Source organism: Henningerozyma blattae, chromosome 4 (assembly GCF_000315915.1).
Source record: "Henningerozyma blattae CBS 6284 chromosome 4, complete genome".
NCBI classification, from domain to species: domain Eukaryota; kingdom Fungi; phylum Ascomycota; class Saccharomycetes; order Saccharomycetales; family Saccharomycetaceae; genus Henningerozyma; species Henningerozyma blattae.
In genome coordinates this window covers 423,233-438,197 of record NC_020188.1, presented here as the reverse complement: position 1 = coordinate 438,197, position 14,965 = coordinate 423,233, and the positions used below count along the sequence as shown (strand labels likewise).

The following is a 14,965-nucleotide window of genomic DNA, read 5'->3' as shown; positions in this document are numbered from 1 at the left end:
AACAATCAATCTTGGAGAAGTGGTCAAGAAGTGAGTTGGTTTCTATTAGCAATATTGAACAATAAAATACAATAAATATTACAACTTTTTCAAGGCAATATACTGTTTAGTATTTTAGAGAAGAATTAATTCCCGAGTCAAGGAACTTATTAGATAATATATGGAGCTTAGCAACGATTGTAAGGAAATGGTCCAATTTTTGTAGCCAATACTAGCAGCTATGGAAACACAAGATTAGGTAATAAAACTACCAGATAACAATTTTGAGGCCATTATAAAAAAATGGTAACTTATCTTGGTAAAAACTATCAACCGGAATATTTAGTATATCATTGTTTAAGACCAATTAATTCCTTTTTTAAGAAAATAAATATCTTTACTCGGCCAGGTAAAATTAAGACAACATAAATCCATGATATTGTGTATAACAAAATATAGTGGTTGGATTTTCTAACCCCTATTCCGGTATTTTCAAGTAATGATACTTTTAAATTAATAGAATTAAGAGCAAATTATGGTGTCTTCGGTCGTTTATTTTTTTCTATTCTTGAAGTACTGAGATCGAACAAGCTACAAAACTTTACGTAAGGTATATGATACGGCTATATCTTGTAATATGAATAATATTGTATACCCCGCCAGCAATTCCTTATAATGGTACGAACAACACAGTCTATTAGTTAGTTATGTAAGTATGAATATATGCAACGTGAAATATCATCTTACCATTTGTTTGCCTTTGTAATCTCAATAAAGTTCCAATATTCACTTATCAAAATAATTAACGTCAGTGCCATGGGAAGCTGCTTTATCCTTGTGATAGATAATACTATTCCATGATCCATGTGGTGTTACTGAGAACATCTGAAGACTCACGGACTACTCCAGGTTTCTTATACTTCAGGACCTTTGCGCTACTAAAATTTTCCTTTTAATTTTTCACATGCTCAGTTTTCTCTTCTTCTCGCGAAGAATATATAAGAAGCGCAATTTTGCTTACCAATTGTGCTAGTTGAAACTATGGAAAGGCATTCCTGAAATTATTATTCGGCCGAAATTCAGCCAAAATTATTGCCTTGTTGGATGTATCCATTAAAAGAATGTCTATTTATCTACGGTTCGTACCCTTTTAATATTAACAATGAATAGAAGAATCTGGAGTCTATCAAATCCTACCACTCGAAATAGAACAATTCTTTGCAAACTAAGATATAGATGATAAGCTCAACGATGCTTTTGTTCGATATAAAAAGGGCATAAACGGTTGAGGTATTTTTTTTAATGCTATTAGATATCTATAAATCTAAAAGTTCTCTCGACAACCAAACACTCATCCCAAGAATTACATAGTGTCATCACCTTCAACTATGAAAGCTGTTACCATTCAAGCTAACAAACCTGTGGTTAAAAATGACCAGCCTTTACCAACTTTGAAACCTGGTTTTTTATTATGCAAAATTAAAGCTGTCGCAGGTAACCCAATCGATTATAAATTATTGGAATTGAATATCGGAACAGAAGGAGCCGTCTTGGGTTGTGACGCCTTTGGTGAAATTGTTGAATTGGGCGAAGGAGTTGATAAATCACGCTTTAATGTTGGTGATTATGTTTACGCCTTTGTTTATGATTCTGTATTCACTAATCCACAAAATGGGGCATTTGCAGAATATGCAATTATCGATTCAAAAGTAGCATTCAAAGCTTCAAAATCCTGGAAATTATCTGGCAAGGAAGATATTTCAGCAGATCCAGTTAACTCCATTGAAGGGGCAGTAAGCTTACCTCTTTGCTTTATCACAGCAACTTTGTCATTGACTTATAATTATGGCATTAAATTGGAATGGCAACCAGAGAAGCCACAAAATAACTTTCCTGTATTAATTTGGGGTGCTGGTAGTACTGTTGGCTTTCTCTTAGTCCAATTGTGTAAGCAATTGCATGCCTATTCTGAAATTATTGTTGTAGCTTCCAAGAAGCATGAAAAAGTCTTGAAGTCTTTGGGTGCTGATACATTGTATGATTATCATGATGAAGACGTTGTGGAACAAATTAACTCCAAGAACTATGGTTTTCAACATTTATTTGATGCATGTTCTACTCTTGCAACTACAAGACAAGTTTATAACTGTGCTTCTCCAACCAAGTCAGCTGTTGTTACACAATATAACATGGTTACCGTGAAGGATATTGAAGATAAATATAGAAGAGATGATGTGAATATCATAGGTACTGCTGCATTTAGTATATCTGGTGAAGACTTGAAGTTTGGTCCAAATATCACTATGCCAGCCGATTTGAAATATAGACAACAATGTATTGAATTGGTTAAGTTTTTTGAACCAAAGATTTTGAATGGTGATATCCAACATCCAGGTATTCATACATACAAAAAAGGTTTAGAGGATGTTCCTTTAATGTTGTCTGACATTGAAAATCAAAAAAATTCTGGGCAAAAATTTGTTGTCCCATTTTAATATATTGAAATGTAAGGATTTACTTATAAATAAAATAATTTTGTGCTTTGCTTGCAATTTGTGTGTTGAGACATTTTTGTTTAGCAAAGTTATGAAACATATCTTTAAATATTCAACTACATAAATATCTAAGTAATTTTTTAAAGTGGGTTTTTTTTCTACAAAATATAGTCATCGGCGTTATAAGTGGTATTATCACTAGAGTCCGACATAAATATAGAGAAGAATTCTTTCTAGTTAGTAGTATATTTTTAGTATTGATCCCTCTTACTATTCTAAGTATGAATAAAATGTATATAAATTAAAATAAAAATACAGACTTATAATCGCTTTTGGGTTGGCTATTTATACGTTTTATTTTCACAACATGAAGAACCAATTCATGGTAGATAACCATTTAGTAACTCTATACTTAGGCTACCTGATCGGAATATCAACAAGGTCATGAAGGGTTATAGAAGCTCATTACCCATGAATTGTCTAACTGGGATTTTATATCCAACAGTTTATAGGTTGTTAGCTATGGTATCTGAGAAATTCATTTCCAAGATGATTATATTATTTATTCTCGTAAACTTTATTTAGATGTTATTCATATTGTTTGGCATTCTCATTTACTTAAAATAAACATTCTATTTAAAATTTTAACATTTTGTATAGTTTTATATCTTTTCGTATCATTTTTAATTACAAGGTCCGAATCTAATTATCTATTGTAAACGTAAACAATAAAATAAAATAAAAATAAAAATATGACCAGCGGTCGTACTGTTCAAAATATTATTGCTCATAGTTTAATTCTTAGTTAAGTAATCTGTTTGAATAACCATTATATTATTATTATAAAAAATCTCCTTGCTTCTTTCGAAAGGGAATATATAATATATACAGGATATACAATGAACCGTTATAAACTTTTGGGATATTTTCGTGGTAATTTATACTCCAAAAAATGGACAGATCCACCATCAACGAATTGATGGTCTGATACTAAAATGGAATCTATCACATCCTAATGCCTCCTTAATATTACCACCTGGGTGTTTTTAGTAGTAAGGCCACGTATGCTTAATGCATGTTGGATTATTAATTATATTAAGTTATTATTAGTTGTTGTATAAAGCCACAATTACGACTAAATTCATGCTTTATTAGCTGTTAACACAAACCCACGACTTATGACACATAATGCCACAGCTCTGACAAAATAAAAATAAAACTTTTATACTAAGTTCAAGATAGAAAACTCAGTAATTGAATGACAGTTTATAAATTATTCAAGCCAAATAATAAATAAACAAAAAAACAAACAAATATATATGAAGTTTGTAGAACGGAAAATAATTTTTAGTATAAAAGTATCAAATGGTTCATTTTTTGGATTATGTATTTACACTTTGATAAATTCAAATCTAAATAACATTTCAATATTTGCCAACTTATTTGGTAATGCCTTACTTAAAAGTTTGTCATATATGCTAGATATTTATGGTCTTTATACATACAACAATATATATACTGGTTTAGGATAAAAGATAGTATAACCTGAATATACGTTGCTAATAAAAACCTCAATTAGAAAATTTGTTGTCTTTAATTAATTGACATCATGTAGCTTCTACATGATATACTAAGTATGAGAGGCACATAACTCTTGTGAGGCTAATTAGCTGAGAAATTTTCACTTATAGACGACGATAAATTGACTTCTCTTGTCCAAAAAATGATGTATAAATTGCCAGCATTTTAGTCAACATCTAATCTTTTTATTTTTATATTTTCTATAATTTTAATTCCTACTCGAAAGGGTAGGAGGTTTCTATGCTTTAGATAATCTACAAAAAAAAGAATTATTCTCTTAATTATGACTAACTGCAATACTATATTAAGGATTCTAATGTCGTACAATATGTTTAATTATTTTCTATTTTCTCCTTCTTGCAAAATCTACGATCCCAAAAATTTACTGATATTTACCTAATTAGCCCTCATTACTTGCCATATTAAAATACAAATCTGAGTATATTATAGGTATTTTAGGTATGAAAAACATTAATTCTTTACCTATATTCCAGTTTTCAGTTTAAATAACCAACATGTAATGGTTCACCTGTTCAAGTTTATTGATATTTACTCTTCTTAGACATTGTCCATACGTATGCTGTAACCGTCATGGCCGAAGGAAATATCAGATTATAAAGCAATTAAAAAGGAATGGCATTCCTGGCCCAGGAAAATCTCAAAAAAAGGGATAAAAGAAAAAAAATAAGAAAAAGCAATAAAGCATTCTTATCAACAACTACATTCCAAATAACCCAAACCAATATTAAATATGTCATCAAGATATAGAGTTGAATACCAACTAAAACAACACAAGAAAGATGAATTCATAGAATGGATCAAAGCATTATTAGCCACCCCATTTGTGCTACATGCAGTCTCTCACATAGAAGAAGAGGCTACCACTCAACGTGTCAGAACCCAATATGCAGACATTTTCCAAGATATTGAATCATTAATTCAACATAAAATAGAGTTCGATAATAAAAGAGGGTTACTAGATGAGAAAGGTGATTCCTCACAGAACCAAAAGTATGAATTTATCGGTAAATCAAGACTTAATAGATTAGTTCCAAGCATTGGCCCCTTTTTTACACCACTTCCATTGACAAGAGCCTTCTTATGGGAAGATGACAAAAGAGCTATCTCTGAAAGGAGAATGGTTTCTCCAAGTTTTAACGATGTTAGACATATTCTAAATACTGCACAGATTTTCCATTTTATATCTGCAAAAGAAAATCACTCAGCAGAACAATTAAAATTAGTAACCTTTGATGGTGATGTAACGCTATACGAAGACGGTGGTTCAATTACAGATAATAACCCAGTAGTTCCATTAATTATGAAACTACTGAAAAATGATATTAGAGTAGGGATTGTTACAGCTGCAGGTTATGATGAACCAGCAAAATATGTCGAAAGATTAAATGGATTAATTAAAGCAATGTATAATTCAACAATATTAACTACAAGACAAAAGGAGAATTTAACCGTCATGGGAGGTGAATCTAACTACCTATTTCAATATCATGAGGATGAATCAAATAGATTTGGCTTTCAGACTATCGAATGTGGGAAATGGATGCTAAAAGATATGCAAGATTGGGATCCCTTATCAATCGAACACACTTTAGACTTTGCAGAAAAAACATTACAAACGTTAAGAACTAGACTAAGATTACCCAAGGAAACTATGATTATTCGTAAGGCACGAGCTGTTGGTTTAGTTCCTGGAGAAATTCAAGACCCCATAACTTCACAAAAGAGAAGATTATTATTGTCTAGAGAACAATTAGAAGAGGTTGTCTTGACCCTACATCAAACATTAATGTCGTATCCAATGGCAAGGAAAATCCAGTTTAGTTGTTTTGATGGGGGAAGTGACGTTTGGTGCGATATCGGAGGTAAAGATTTGGGTGTTACAATTCTACAGAAGTTTTACGATCCACAAAATATAATTAAACCTTCAGAAACCTTACACGTTGGTGATCAATTTTCCCCAATGATTCAAGCTAATGATATTAAAACAAGATTAGCCGGTACAACTCTATGGATTGCTTCCCCAGCCGAGACTGTTGATGCTTTATCAAGATTAGTAGAAGGATTACATGGCAAAGATTAGTAAAAAAAACAACAACATTATAATTTTATTTTAACAACAGTAAACATGATAATAATTATATAGATATAATATAAATACAATATAACCACTCTCTATAACATCATAAAGGGCATATTTTTTCTTTTCTCTTTCTCTAGGGATTTAGTGTCGTGGTTCACGTGCCTCGCTATTTCGACATGCATTTGCCACTCGGGGCCTTCTGAAATTTAGCTTCCAAGGTTTCATATACAAGAGTAGTAACTCATTCAATAAGATGGATAGTCAATCACTACAATGACATTAAAGATTGCTCATATTGGTAATTGGATTAATTGACTGTTTAAAACCAATTAATATATCTAAACTTTTAACCAAATATTAGTAATATTCTTTGTTGGTTGCCTGTATTGACCTCATAACATAACATTGTTCGAACTAATCATTTTAGATCTGGCAAGATTTCTACAATATTATAAAACATAACTCTAAAAGAACATATAACTACATACTCAAAAATGGCAGGTTTATCTTTTGATAATTATCAACGTAATGCATTTTTAGCTTCTCAATCACATAACACACCAAAGGCTACCTCTACTGGTACTACAATCGTGGGTGTTAAATTCAACAATGGTGTTATTATTGCCGCTGATACTAGATCTACTCAGGGCCCAATTGTTGCTGACAAGAATTGTGCTAAGTTACATAGAATGGCCCCACGTATTTGGTGTGCAGGTGCAGGTACTGCAGCTGATACTGAAGCCGTCACTCAATTGGTTGGCTCCAATTTAGAATTACATTCTTTATATACTCACAGAGAACCTCGTGTTGTATCTGCATTACAGATGCTAAAACAGCATTTATTTAAATACCAAGGCCATATCGGTGCTTATTTGATTGTTGCAGGTGTTGACCCCACCGGACCGCATCTATTCGCTGTTCAAGCTCATGGTTCTACAGATGTAGGATTTTATCACTCTTTAGGTTCTGGTTCATTGGCTGCTATGGCCGTATTAGAAACTAATTGGAAACAAGATTTAACTAAGGAAGAAGCTATGAAGTTGGCTTCCGATGCTATCCAAGCTGGTATTTGGAATGATTTAGGTTCCGGTTCTAATGTCGATTTATGTGTAATGGAAGTTGGTAAAGATGCAGAATATTTAAGAAATTACATCACACCAAATGTCAGAGAACCAAAACAACAAAGCTACAAATTCAAAAGAGGCACAACTGCTGTACTCAGAGAAGTGGAAATCGAGGTTTATCAAGAACAAGAGATCGATATTTCAGCATAGTACACGGGCATTTTTTAACAACTTTACATAATTCATTGAGGGAATATATACACCCAAGCTTACGAAAAAAAGAATATACCATTGCTCAATTCTGGAGACGAAGAAGTATAAATATAATTATATAAATCCCATATCTTTATGATTCATATCACAATAATGTGTTTTTGTCAATATAATATCCATAATACGTAATAAGCAATATTTATTTTACATAATTAGATATTATAATGATTTTAGTACATGCAGTCGTAGAAGTTCTCAAGAACCAAACTTCTCATTGTACAACTCTATCTATCTACAAACCTAACACCTTCCTGGTAGCTTCAACAATAATCTCATGTTCTGCACTATGCACTCTAGTTTCATAATCATCTAATGATTCTGTTCCCGGATTAATCTCCAGTTCTCTAATAACTATAGGCTTGCCCTTGTCAACTTCTTCGACCACATAATGAACCATACAACCTGCAATCAATGGCTTTTTTGTTTCCTGGCATTTATTCCATGCCATTTCAATGGCATGAGTGGTACCATCAAATTGGCCCGGTAAAGCTGGATGCAAATTAATAATCGGTATGTTATGAAGATCCTTTAAAAAATCTTTTCCCAAAACTAGAAGCCATCCGGCACACACGACGAGATCTGGGTTAAGATCGTTTATTATTTTAGCCAAATCAATATCATATTTATTTCGGGCTTCAACTCTTTTTTGATGCTCATCTTTTGGTATATGATGATTATACTTATATAAAGAATGCACAACAGTTTTTATACCAACTTTTTCAGCCCTTTCAATACCATATGCTTTTTTGCTTGAAGATATAACAGCGATTATTTCGGAATCAGGTATCTTTGCATCGATTAAAGCTTGAAGATTTGAGCCTGAGCCTGAAATTAGAACAAGTATCTTCTTTACCATTTTTTTCTATAATGTCTTATTGTGCTATACAATAGAAAAAGTTTATACTGGACATCTTGTAAATTTTATTTTCCACTTCTTTATTTACAGTGAACTAATTTTTTCTTTTAATTAATTTCTATTAAATAAAACCTTAAAAAGCCCGAGTCATATTTAATTTCTACTATATAATTTTCTGGAGTAAAAAAAAGATCAGAAAATATTTGTATAAGAATTAATAAAATTCATGCCAGTAATTATTCAATGCTGAATTATATTTGAATATTATTCCTTACTTAGAATTGATCACTATTATAAGTTTCAATATTCAGGGCATCGCTTTCTTGATACATTTTGCAAATATTGGATATAAGCTCTAATTAATGTAAGAGCTAATAGTATTGACAAAATCTAAGGATTAGATATCGCCTCAATAAGATTTTATTTTCGATATTGCACCATCAGTGTTTTAATTGCTCCGAAGAAGTGAATATTTAGCTATATTTAAAACTATACCATTATCTAAACAAAATAATGGCATTAATATTAACTATATAATATAAACTAGGTAATATAGCTATAATTAGCTCACAATACTTCAAAAAAAATGAAATATTTTTGTAATATTAATTGTTTTTTTTTACCAATCTAAACTAAAATTGTTGAAAAGTAACAAAATAATAAGAAAAGAAAACCTTTAAAATAAAATAGAACAGAATGCATTTTCTAATTTGCTTAGCATTTTACGTTTTAATCACTATATAATTCTTTACTTCATAACTGCTATAGTCCCTTAGTTTGAGCCGCCCATATGTTAAAACTCCATACATCCGTACATTTTATAACCCGGGTAATCTCATCACATTTTATATGAAAAATTTCTTTTTAATGCGACAAGCAATAAGCAATATTAATATTGATATTATTATTAAAAAAAAGATAGGGACTAGAAGCTTAGCCACTATTTAAAAAATTACTCTATTACAATAATTAAGGATACAAAATAGCTACATATTATTTTTAGTGTTACAATAGAAATGGCAGTGCGCTCTAATAGACAGATTTTGACACAAGGTCAAAAGTATGTCAGCAAACAAAGTAAAAAATTTGGTACAGAGGAATTAAATTTCGACAAAGATTCCAGACTAGAATATTTAACTGGGTTTCATATGAGAAAATTACTAAGGCAAAAAAAGGCACAAGAATTTATAAAAGAGCAGGAAAGGCTGGCTAAAATTGAAGAAAGGAAAAAAGTCCGTCAAGAGAGAAGAGAAGTTTTTGAGAAACAGTTAAGTGATTTTAAGGAAAGCTTAGATATTGAATCAACCATTAAAGATCAAATTGAAGTAGATGAGGAAGGATTTACTAAAATACACAATGCTGAAGAAGATGATATGGAAGAAGAGTGGACAGGTTTTAATTCTGATTCAGACTCAAAGGAGGATGAGAAAGACGAAGTTAAACCAATTCTTAAAAAAAATATAATAGGAGAAGATACATATGATAATGATGTTACTGTAGAGATTGAATCCTTAGAACCCAATGAAAATTTTGAATATTTAGCTCGCTTGAATAATGTCAGATTAGAGAAATCAGAAAAAGTTCTTGACGCAAGCATAACAAGGGCAAAGAAATATGCAAAGTTTCTTGGTATGGCTAATGGTGAAGAAGAAGAAGAAGAAGATAGTAATGGTGTTTCAAAGAAGAAGAAGAAACCAAAGAAAAAGTTTAGATATTTGACTAAAGCTGAAAGAAGAAGTAACCAAAGAAAGGCAAATAATAACAAGAGAAGGAAATAGGTATTAAATATGCCATTTAACTTCGTCATTAAGCATATATTCTGAATAAGAATTCCACTAATCTTTGGAAAAGGATATATGCATAAGTGCATTTCTTACTACCCTTGCCATTATTGCCAATTCAACTGTAAGGTGTCACGAGAGATAAGTAAATAAGGTATTATTCTCACGTAGAATATATACACACGCAGATATATAATCCAGTAATATATAATTAAATAAATACATACAGCATAAATTGTACATTAGTTAACATTATTCATCTCCAAATTTTTCACCAGCGTTTGTGATATATTCACATTCCAATTTAAATACAATCCAAATAGCTCTTCTAATAATTTCTAAATAATGCAATTCACCTCTGCAAATTACAGCTCCATTTAAATTACCTAATAAGAAACACCATAGCCACCAAAATCTAATTAAGAAATCAATGACAATGGCTGATTGATAAATAATTTTATTTTGAAAGATTAAACCATTCTTCATTTGACTTGGGTGTCTAATAGAATAAAAATTTTTAAACTTCCAATCCATTTTAATATCCCAAAATAAGGTATAAGAGGAATTTATCAACATGAAAATTCTTTGCAAGTTCAAACTCATCTTGTTATCCTCTTGGATTCTCGTGTACCAAGTCGAGATTAATATAGGAATATTACAACCATATTTCATTGCATTGAAAAGTAAAGTCATATCTTTACCTTTTTTTAACTTGAACTCCCTAAAGCATTGAAAGATTCTGATTAACACGGGGATCGATGCCACAAATAAATCGAAATGATCAAATTCCCAAAATATGGTTAAATATAAGGCAAAATCAATAATAGGTTTCGAGAAAGATGTCAAGGTATCTGATATAACAATATAAGTGTTTCTCAAATGAGCAGGACCGATTTCAATTAATAATAACCTTTTAGCAAAATATATTAAGACATCATTATTTTGTAAAATTGTCCAAAATATAGTGCAAAATTCCAATAATGGGGCTATATTGAGAAATACGATTAATCCTAGGGCAATTGGCCTATATTTGCTCATCAATGCTTCTGTTAATTTAGCTTCATCAATTATAAATAATAAAAACAAAGTCAAACAAATGATAGGTGTCACAAATTTGGTTAATCTAACAGCCAAATTTTTTGAATACCTTTGCATTTGAATATGTGATAAAGGAGCCCTTATGTCCCTTGGAGTTCTTGTAACAAGAACTTTTGATGCATCTAGCTTATAATTACCTAGAAATATTAATATCCAATACCATAACCATGAAGCCAATATGAATAAAATATTTAACCTCATAGACGGTATCACTAAATGGAAAACATATTGAGCTTCTTTTTGAAGTTGGGTTTCTTCTGCCATTTAAGAATGGGGGGGGGCTCTATATATTGTTCAATAGATTTAAACCATACGAACTAGGGTAATCGTTATAGTTATGATAAAATCTCTCTCTTAATATCGATAAATAAACATACTTTCCTATTAGATTCATTGTCTATCATCTAGCTGATTTTTCCAAACCAAACGGAATATTTCAAAATGCAGAAGTTTCAATTTTAGCAGATGTCCTAAAACGGTTGTTGTTACGTCTTCGCTATTTACAAGTAAGCTGTCAATGATGGAGACTCAGAAGAAACATTAAAGAGAGACATGGCTCAACATTAAAAATATACTCTACAAAATAACTGCTAGAAGAATGATAGAGTTTGGAAGAGAATACTTATAGCAAAATATCTTGGAGAATTATCCAGTGAAATAGGGTTTAGCTCTAAGTTTTCAAGGGCTCTTGGACTTTAACTACCGTCGGAGAAACCTGTATTAAGTTCTCAAAGAAGCTCCGTCGGATTTATTATAGCATCTTAATTTCTTAAAAGGATGGGATGAAAATATAACACAATGTGAAAAAGAGTGAAGCTTATCTATGGATGATCATAAACAATTAAAAAGAAATACGGGAACTAGATTGTTCGTTTTGAAGGAGAAATATTACTGACTTAGTTTCCTATTAACGAATTTAGCTCAGGAATGAATACATTGAACAATAATGGAAGATATCGAAAAATATATTAAAAATGATACCGATATTGCTTTTGAATATGAGTTGCAACACACTCCAGACAATATTTTGACCTGGAGACGTTACTTAGCCAATTGGAAGTCCCAATTAACTAGTAATTCTAACGAACTTGATAAATTAGACCAAGAAAAAAGAATTATCTGGCTGTACGAGAGATTTTGTAATCAATTCCCAAATGATTCTGAATTATGGGAGGAATTTATCCAATGGTTAATAGATTTCAATGTTGATACAAGAAAATATAACATCAAAATGGATATTCATTATCAAGATATATGCAAGCTATTCCAAAAAGCACTTTCCAATTTTGATTTAAATATATCTAATGGGAAAGCTTTGAACTCCAATCAGAATTGTGAAAAATTGTGTTTAATGTACGTACGATTTTCTGTTTACCATTATGATTTATCTTTCATTACTAATTCATTAGATATGTCGCTTAAAAGATGTCATAGTAGGGACATCCACTCACAAATTTGGGAATTGATATTGCATTTTATTTATGAAAAACAACTGCCGCTGATTGACTTTAACAATTCAAATAAAGGTGAGGATGCTAACCGTTTTGATTTTTATTTAAATTCATTTCCAGGCGACTTAACTAATTTTGATGAGTCAGAAGAAGCTTTTCAGATCACTGAACTGCTAATTGGCTCATCATACTTTTCCACAAAGAATTCTGATGACGGTACATCTCATAACATAACTACTACAGATAGCTGGTCATGCTATATTCTTTATAGATATTTATTGGTTTGTCCACCTAAATTGTTGTTTGAAACTTTGGGACAGTTAATAAAAACAAGAGACTATAAAAATATTAAACTCATTTATGACATTTATTTATCTCCTAAAGCTATAAACAATACTAATAGAGGCAATCCTGAGAAAAAATTTATTCCTGATACTAAAATACCATTTATTTTGCATTTAAATTATTTGAAAGCACTAGATCATCTAAAACTGCATACTATTTACTCTACGTTTTTGAAACAACTATATGATATTTTTCCTGCAAATTTTTCACAATTGAAAATCATTGAAGCAAAATATTTTCTCAAATGTTCCAATGTTTTCAAATCAAAGGAAATCATATCTAACGCATTAGATTCAACCAATGAATATTTCCATTTCATCAGATTGTATAATTTTTTTATTAATTTTGAAGAATGCTTTATCGAAGTTTTAACCAATAACCTATTTCATAATATTAATAAAACGGATATTTTAAAAATAAAATCAAAAGATGACTGGCTGAATGAATTAAATGAAAATAACACAGAATTAAGTAATCTATTAGATTCAAATGAGCTAAAATTAAACGATTTGAAATTAAGACAAAATCAAAATGATATACAAGCTTGGTTTGAAAGAATTGAAATATTTAAAAAACACATTTCTAATAAAAAAAAAAATAATAATAACAGTGTGGAATTATCCAAGATTTATGTTGATGCTATATTAAAAATCGATCCTTATAAAGTAAATGTTCCGGGCTCATTTGGTAAACTTTGGTGTGATTACTCAGATATTTATTGGAATGCAGAAAATTTTGACACTGCAAGAGAAATATGCAATAGAGCTTTAATGGTTCCGTTTCTTCACGTCCTTGATTTAGAAATCATTTGGGCTCATTGGTGTCAAAAGGAATCACTGAATGGCGATATATTAAGGCAAATAAAAATATTACAGGTTGCTTTAGAACCCCCTCAAAATCCAAATTTTGTTCTTGAAAGTTTTAATAGAAAAGATAGAAAGATACCTGCACAGGCCTTAATTTTTAATTCATCAAAATTATGGGATGAATATTTACAGCTATTAGAAGCAGCATATTTTTCAAAACTTATTAATCTTTCCGCAGTAGTTGAGGCATATGATAAGTGTATTGCATTGCAAGTTGCATCACCAATGACGTTTATCAACTATGCACAATTTTTTGAAATATCAGGTGCACCCTTAAGAGGGTTTCAAGTTTATGAGAGGGCAATTAGTGTCTTCCCACCAGAAACAAAATTTGAAATTTGGAAGATCTACATACCAGAGCTTTTAGAGTTACAAAATAAGAATGCAACGCTTGTTTCAATTGAAAGAATAAGGGATATCTTTGATGAAGCCATTGAGACTTTACAAGAAGCTAATATAGATTTCAAAGATTTCTATTTGTTATATAGTGATTTTGAGGAGAAAATTAACGGGTTATCTGGTATGGCAGTTAGTATCCTTTATAATGCTGCACTATATCCCTATTCTAAGAATAAATATATACCCCCATCGAGCTGTATAATGAAAAATAATCTAGAACTTTGGGACAAATGCTTTTTAAAAGCTGCAAGATTTTTAGAACCAAAGACAGTAGAACCAATGTATGAACAATGCATTAAGCTGTTACCTAACTCCAAAGTTACACGATACATTATTCAATTTACAGAGCTAGAGATTTCGTTAAATCAAATCTCAAGAGCTAGAGACGTATTGATTTATGGTTCTAAATTATTACCACCGTCTAACAACTTGAATTTATGGGAGTACTGGGAAAAATTTGAAATCGAGCATGGAACAGAAGAATCCTTTAAGGAAATGTTTCGATTAAAAAGGACGTTGACAGAAGAGATGTGTATTGATACAGAACAGGTTACTAACCAAGAAGGCCATATTCAATTTGTAGCATCCTCTGCTCCGTCAATATTATCTCATAACAAAGGATTATCGAATGCTCAACCGACGAATTCTGAAGAGATTGACCTAGATATCTAAATTT

General features: G+C 30.9%; 7 protein-coding genes across 7 annotated transcripts; 5 read left to right on the top strand and 2 right to left on the bottom strand.

The window, feature by feature from the left end:
• Positions 1-1,367: 1,367 nt before the first annotated feature.
• TBLA0D01770 (zinc-binding alcohol dehydrogenase family protein) lies at positions 1,368-2,474 on the top strand (the record flags this gene model as incomplete). Its single annotated transcript, XM_004180156.1, has 1 exon — positions 1,368-2,474. One exon carries the CDS (start codon positions 1,368-1,370, stop codon positions 2,472-2,474), a length of 1,107 nt encoding a protein of 368 aa, XP_004180204.1.
• Positions 2,475-4,806: 2,332 nt separating this feature from the next.
• Positions 4,807-6,156, top strand: ISN1 (IMP 5'-nucleotidase; the record flags this gene model as incomplete). The annotated part of the gene is made up of 1 exon (XM_004180155.1): positions 4,807-6,156. The coding sequence occupies one exon, from the start codon at positions 4,807-4,809 to the stop codon at positions 6,154-6,156; it is 1,350 nt and encodes a 449-aa protein (XP_004180203.1).
• Positions 6,157-6,650: 494 nt separating this feature from the next.
• Positions 6,651-7,430, top strand: PUP1 (proteasome core particle subunit beta 2; the record flags this gene model as incomplete). The annotated part of the gene is made up of 1 exon (XM_004180154.1): positions 6,651-7,430. One exon carries the CDS (start codon positions 6,651-6,653, stop codon positions 7,428-7,430), a length of 780 nt encoding a protein of 259 aa, XP_004180202.1.
• Positions 7,431-7,725: 295 nt separating this feature from the next.
• On the bottom strand, positions 7,726-8,349 carry ADE8 (phosphoribosylglycinamide formyltransferase; the record flags this gene model as incomplete). Its single annotated transcript, XM_004180153.1, has 1 exon — positions 7,726-8,349. One exon carries the CDS (start codon positions 8,347-8,349, stop codon positions 7,726-7,728), a length of 624 nt encoding a protein of 207 aa, XP_004180201.1.
• Positions 8,350-9,365: 1,016 nt separating this feature from the next.
• On the top strand, positions 9,366-10,127 carry RRP17 (rRNA-processing protein RRP17; the record flags this gene model as incomplete). Its single annotated transcript, XM_004180152.1, has 1 exon — positions 9,366-10,127. The coding sequence occupies one exon, from the start codon at positions 9,366-9,368 to the stop codon at positions 10,125-10,127; it is 762 nt and encodes a 253-aa protein (XP_004180200.1).
• A 255-nt stretch (positions 10,128-10,382) lies between these two features.
• On the bottom strand, positions 10,383-11,492 carry ERD1 (Erd1p; the record flags this gene model as incomplete). Its single annotated transcript, XM_004180151.1, has 1 exon — positions 10,383-11,492. One exon carries the CDS (start codon positions 11,490-11,492, stop codon positions 10,383-10,385), a length of 1,110 nt encoding a protein of 369 aa, XP_004180199.1.
• Positions 11,493-12,174: 682 nt separating this feature from the next.
• SYF1 (mRNA splicing protein SYF1) lies at positions 12,175-14,961 on the top strand (the record flags this gene model as incomplete). Its single annotated transcript, XM_004180150.1, has 1 exon — positions 12,175-14,961. One exon carries the CDS (start codon positions 12,175-12,177, stop codon positions 14,959-14,961), a length of 2,787 nt encoding a protein of 928 aa, XP_004180198.1.
• Positions 14,962-14,965: the final 4 nt, after the last annotated feature.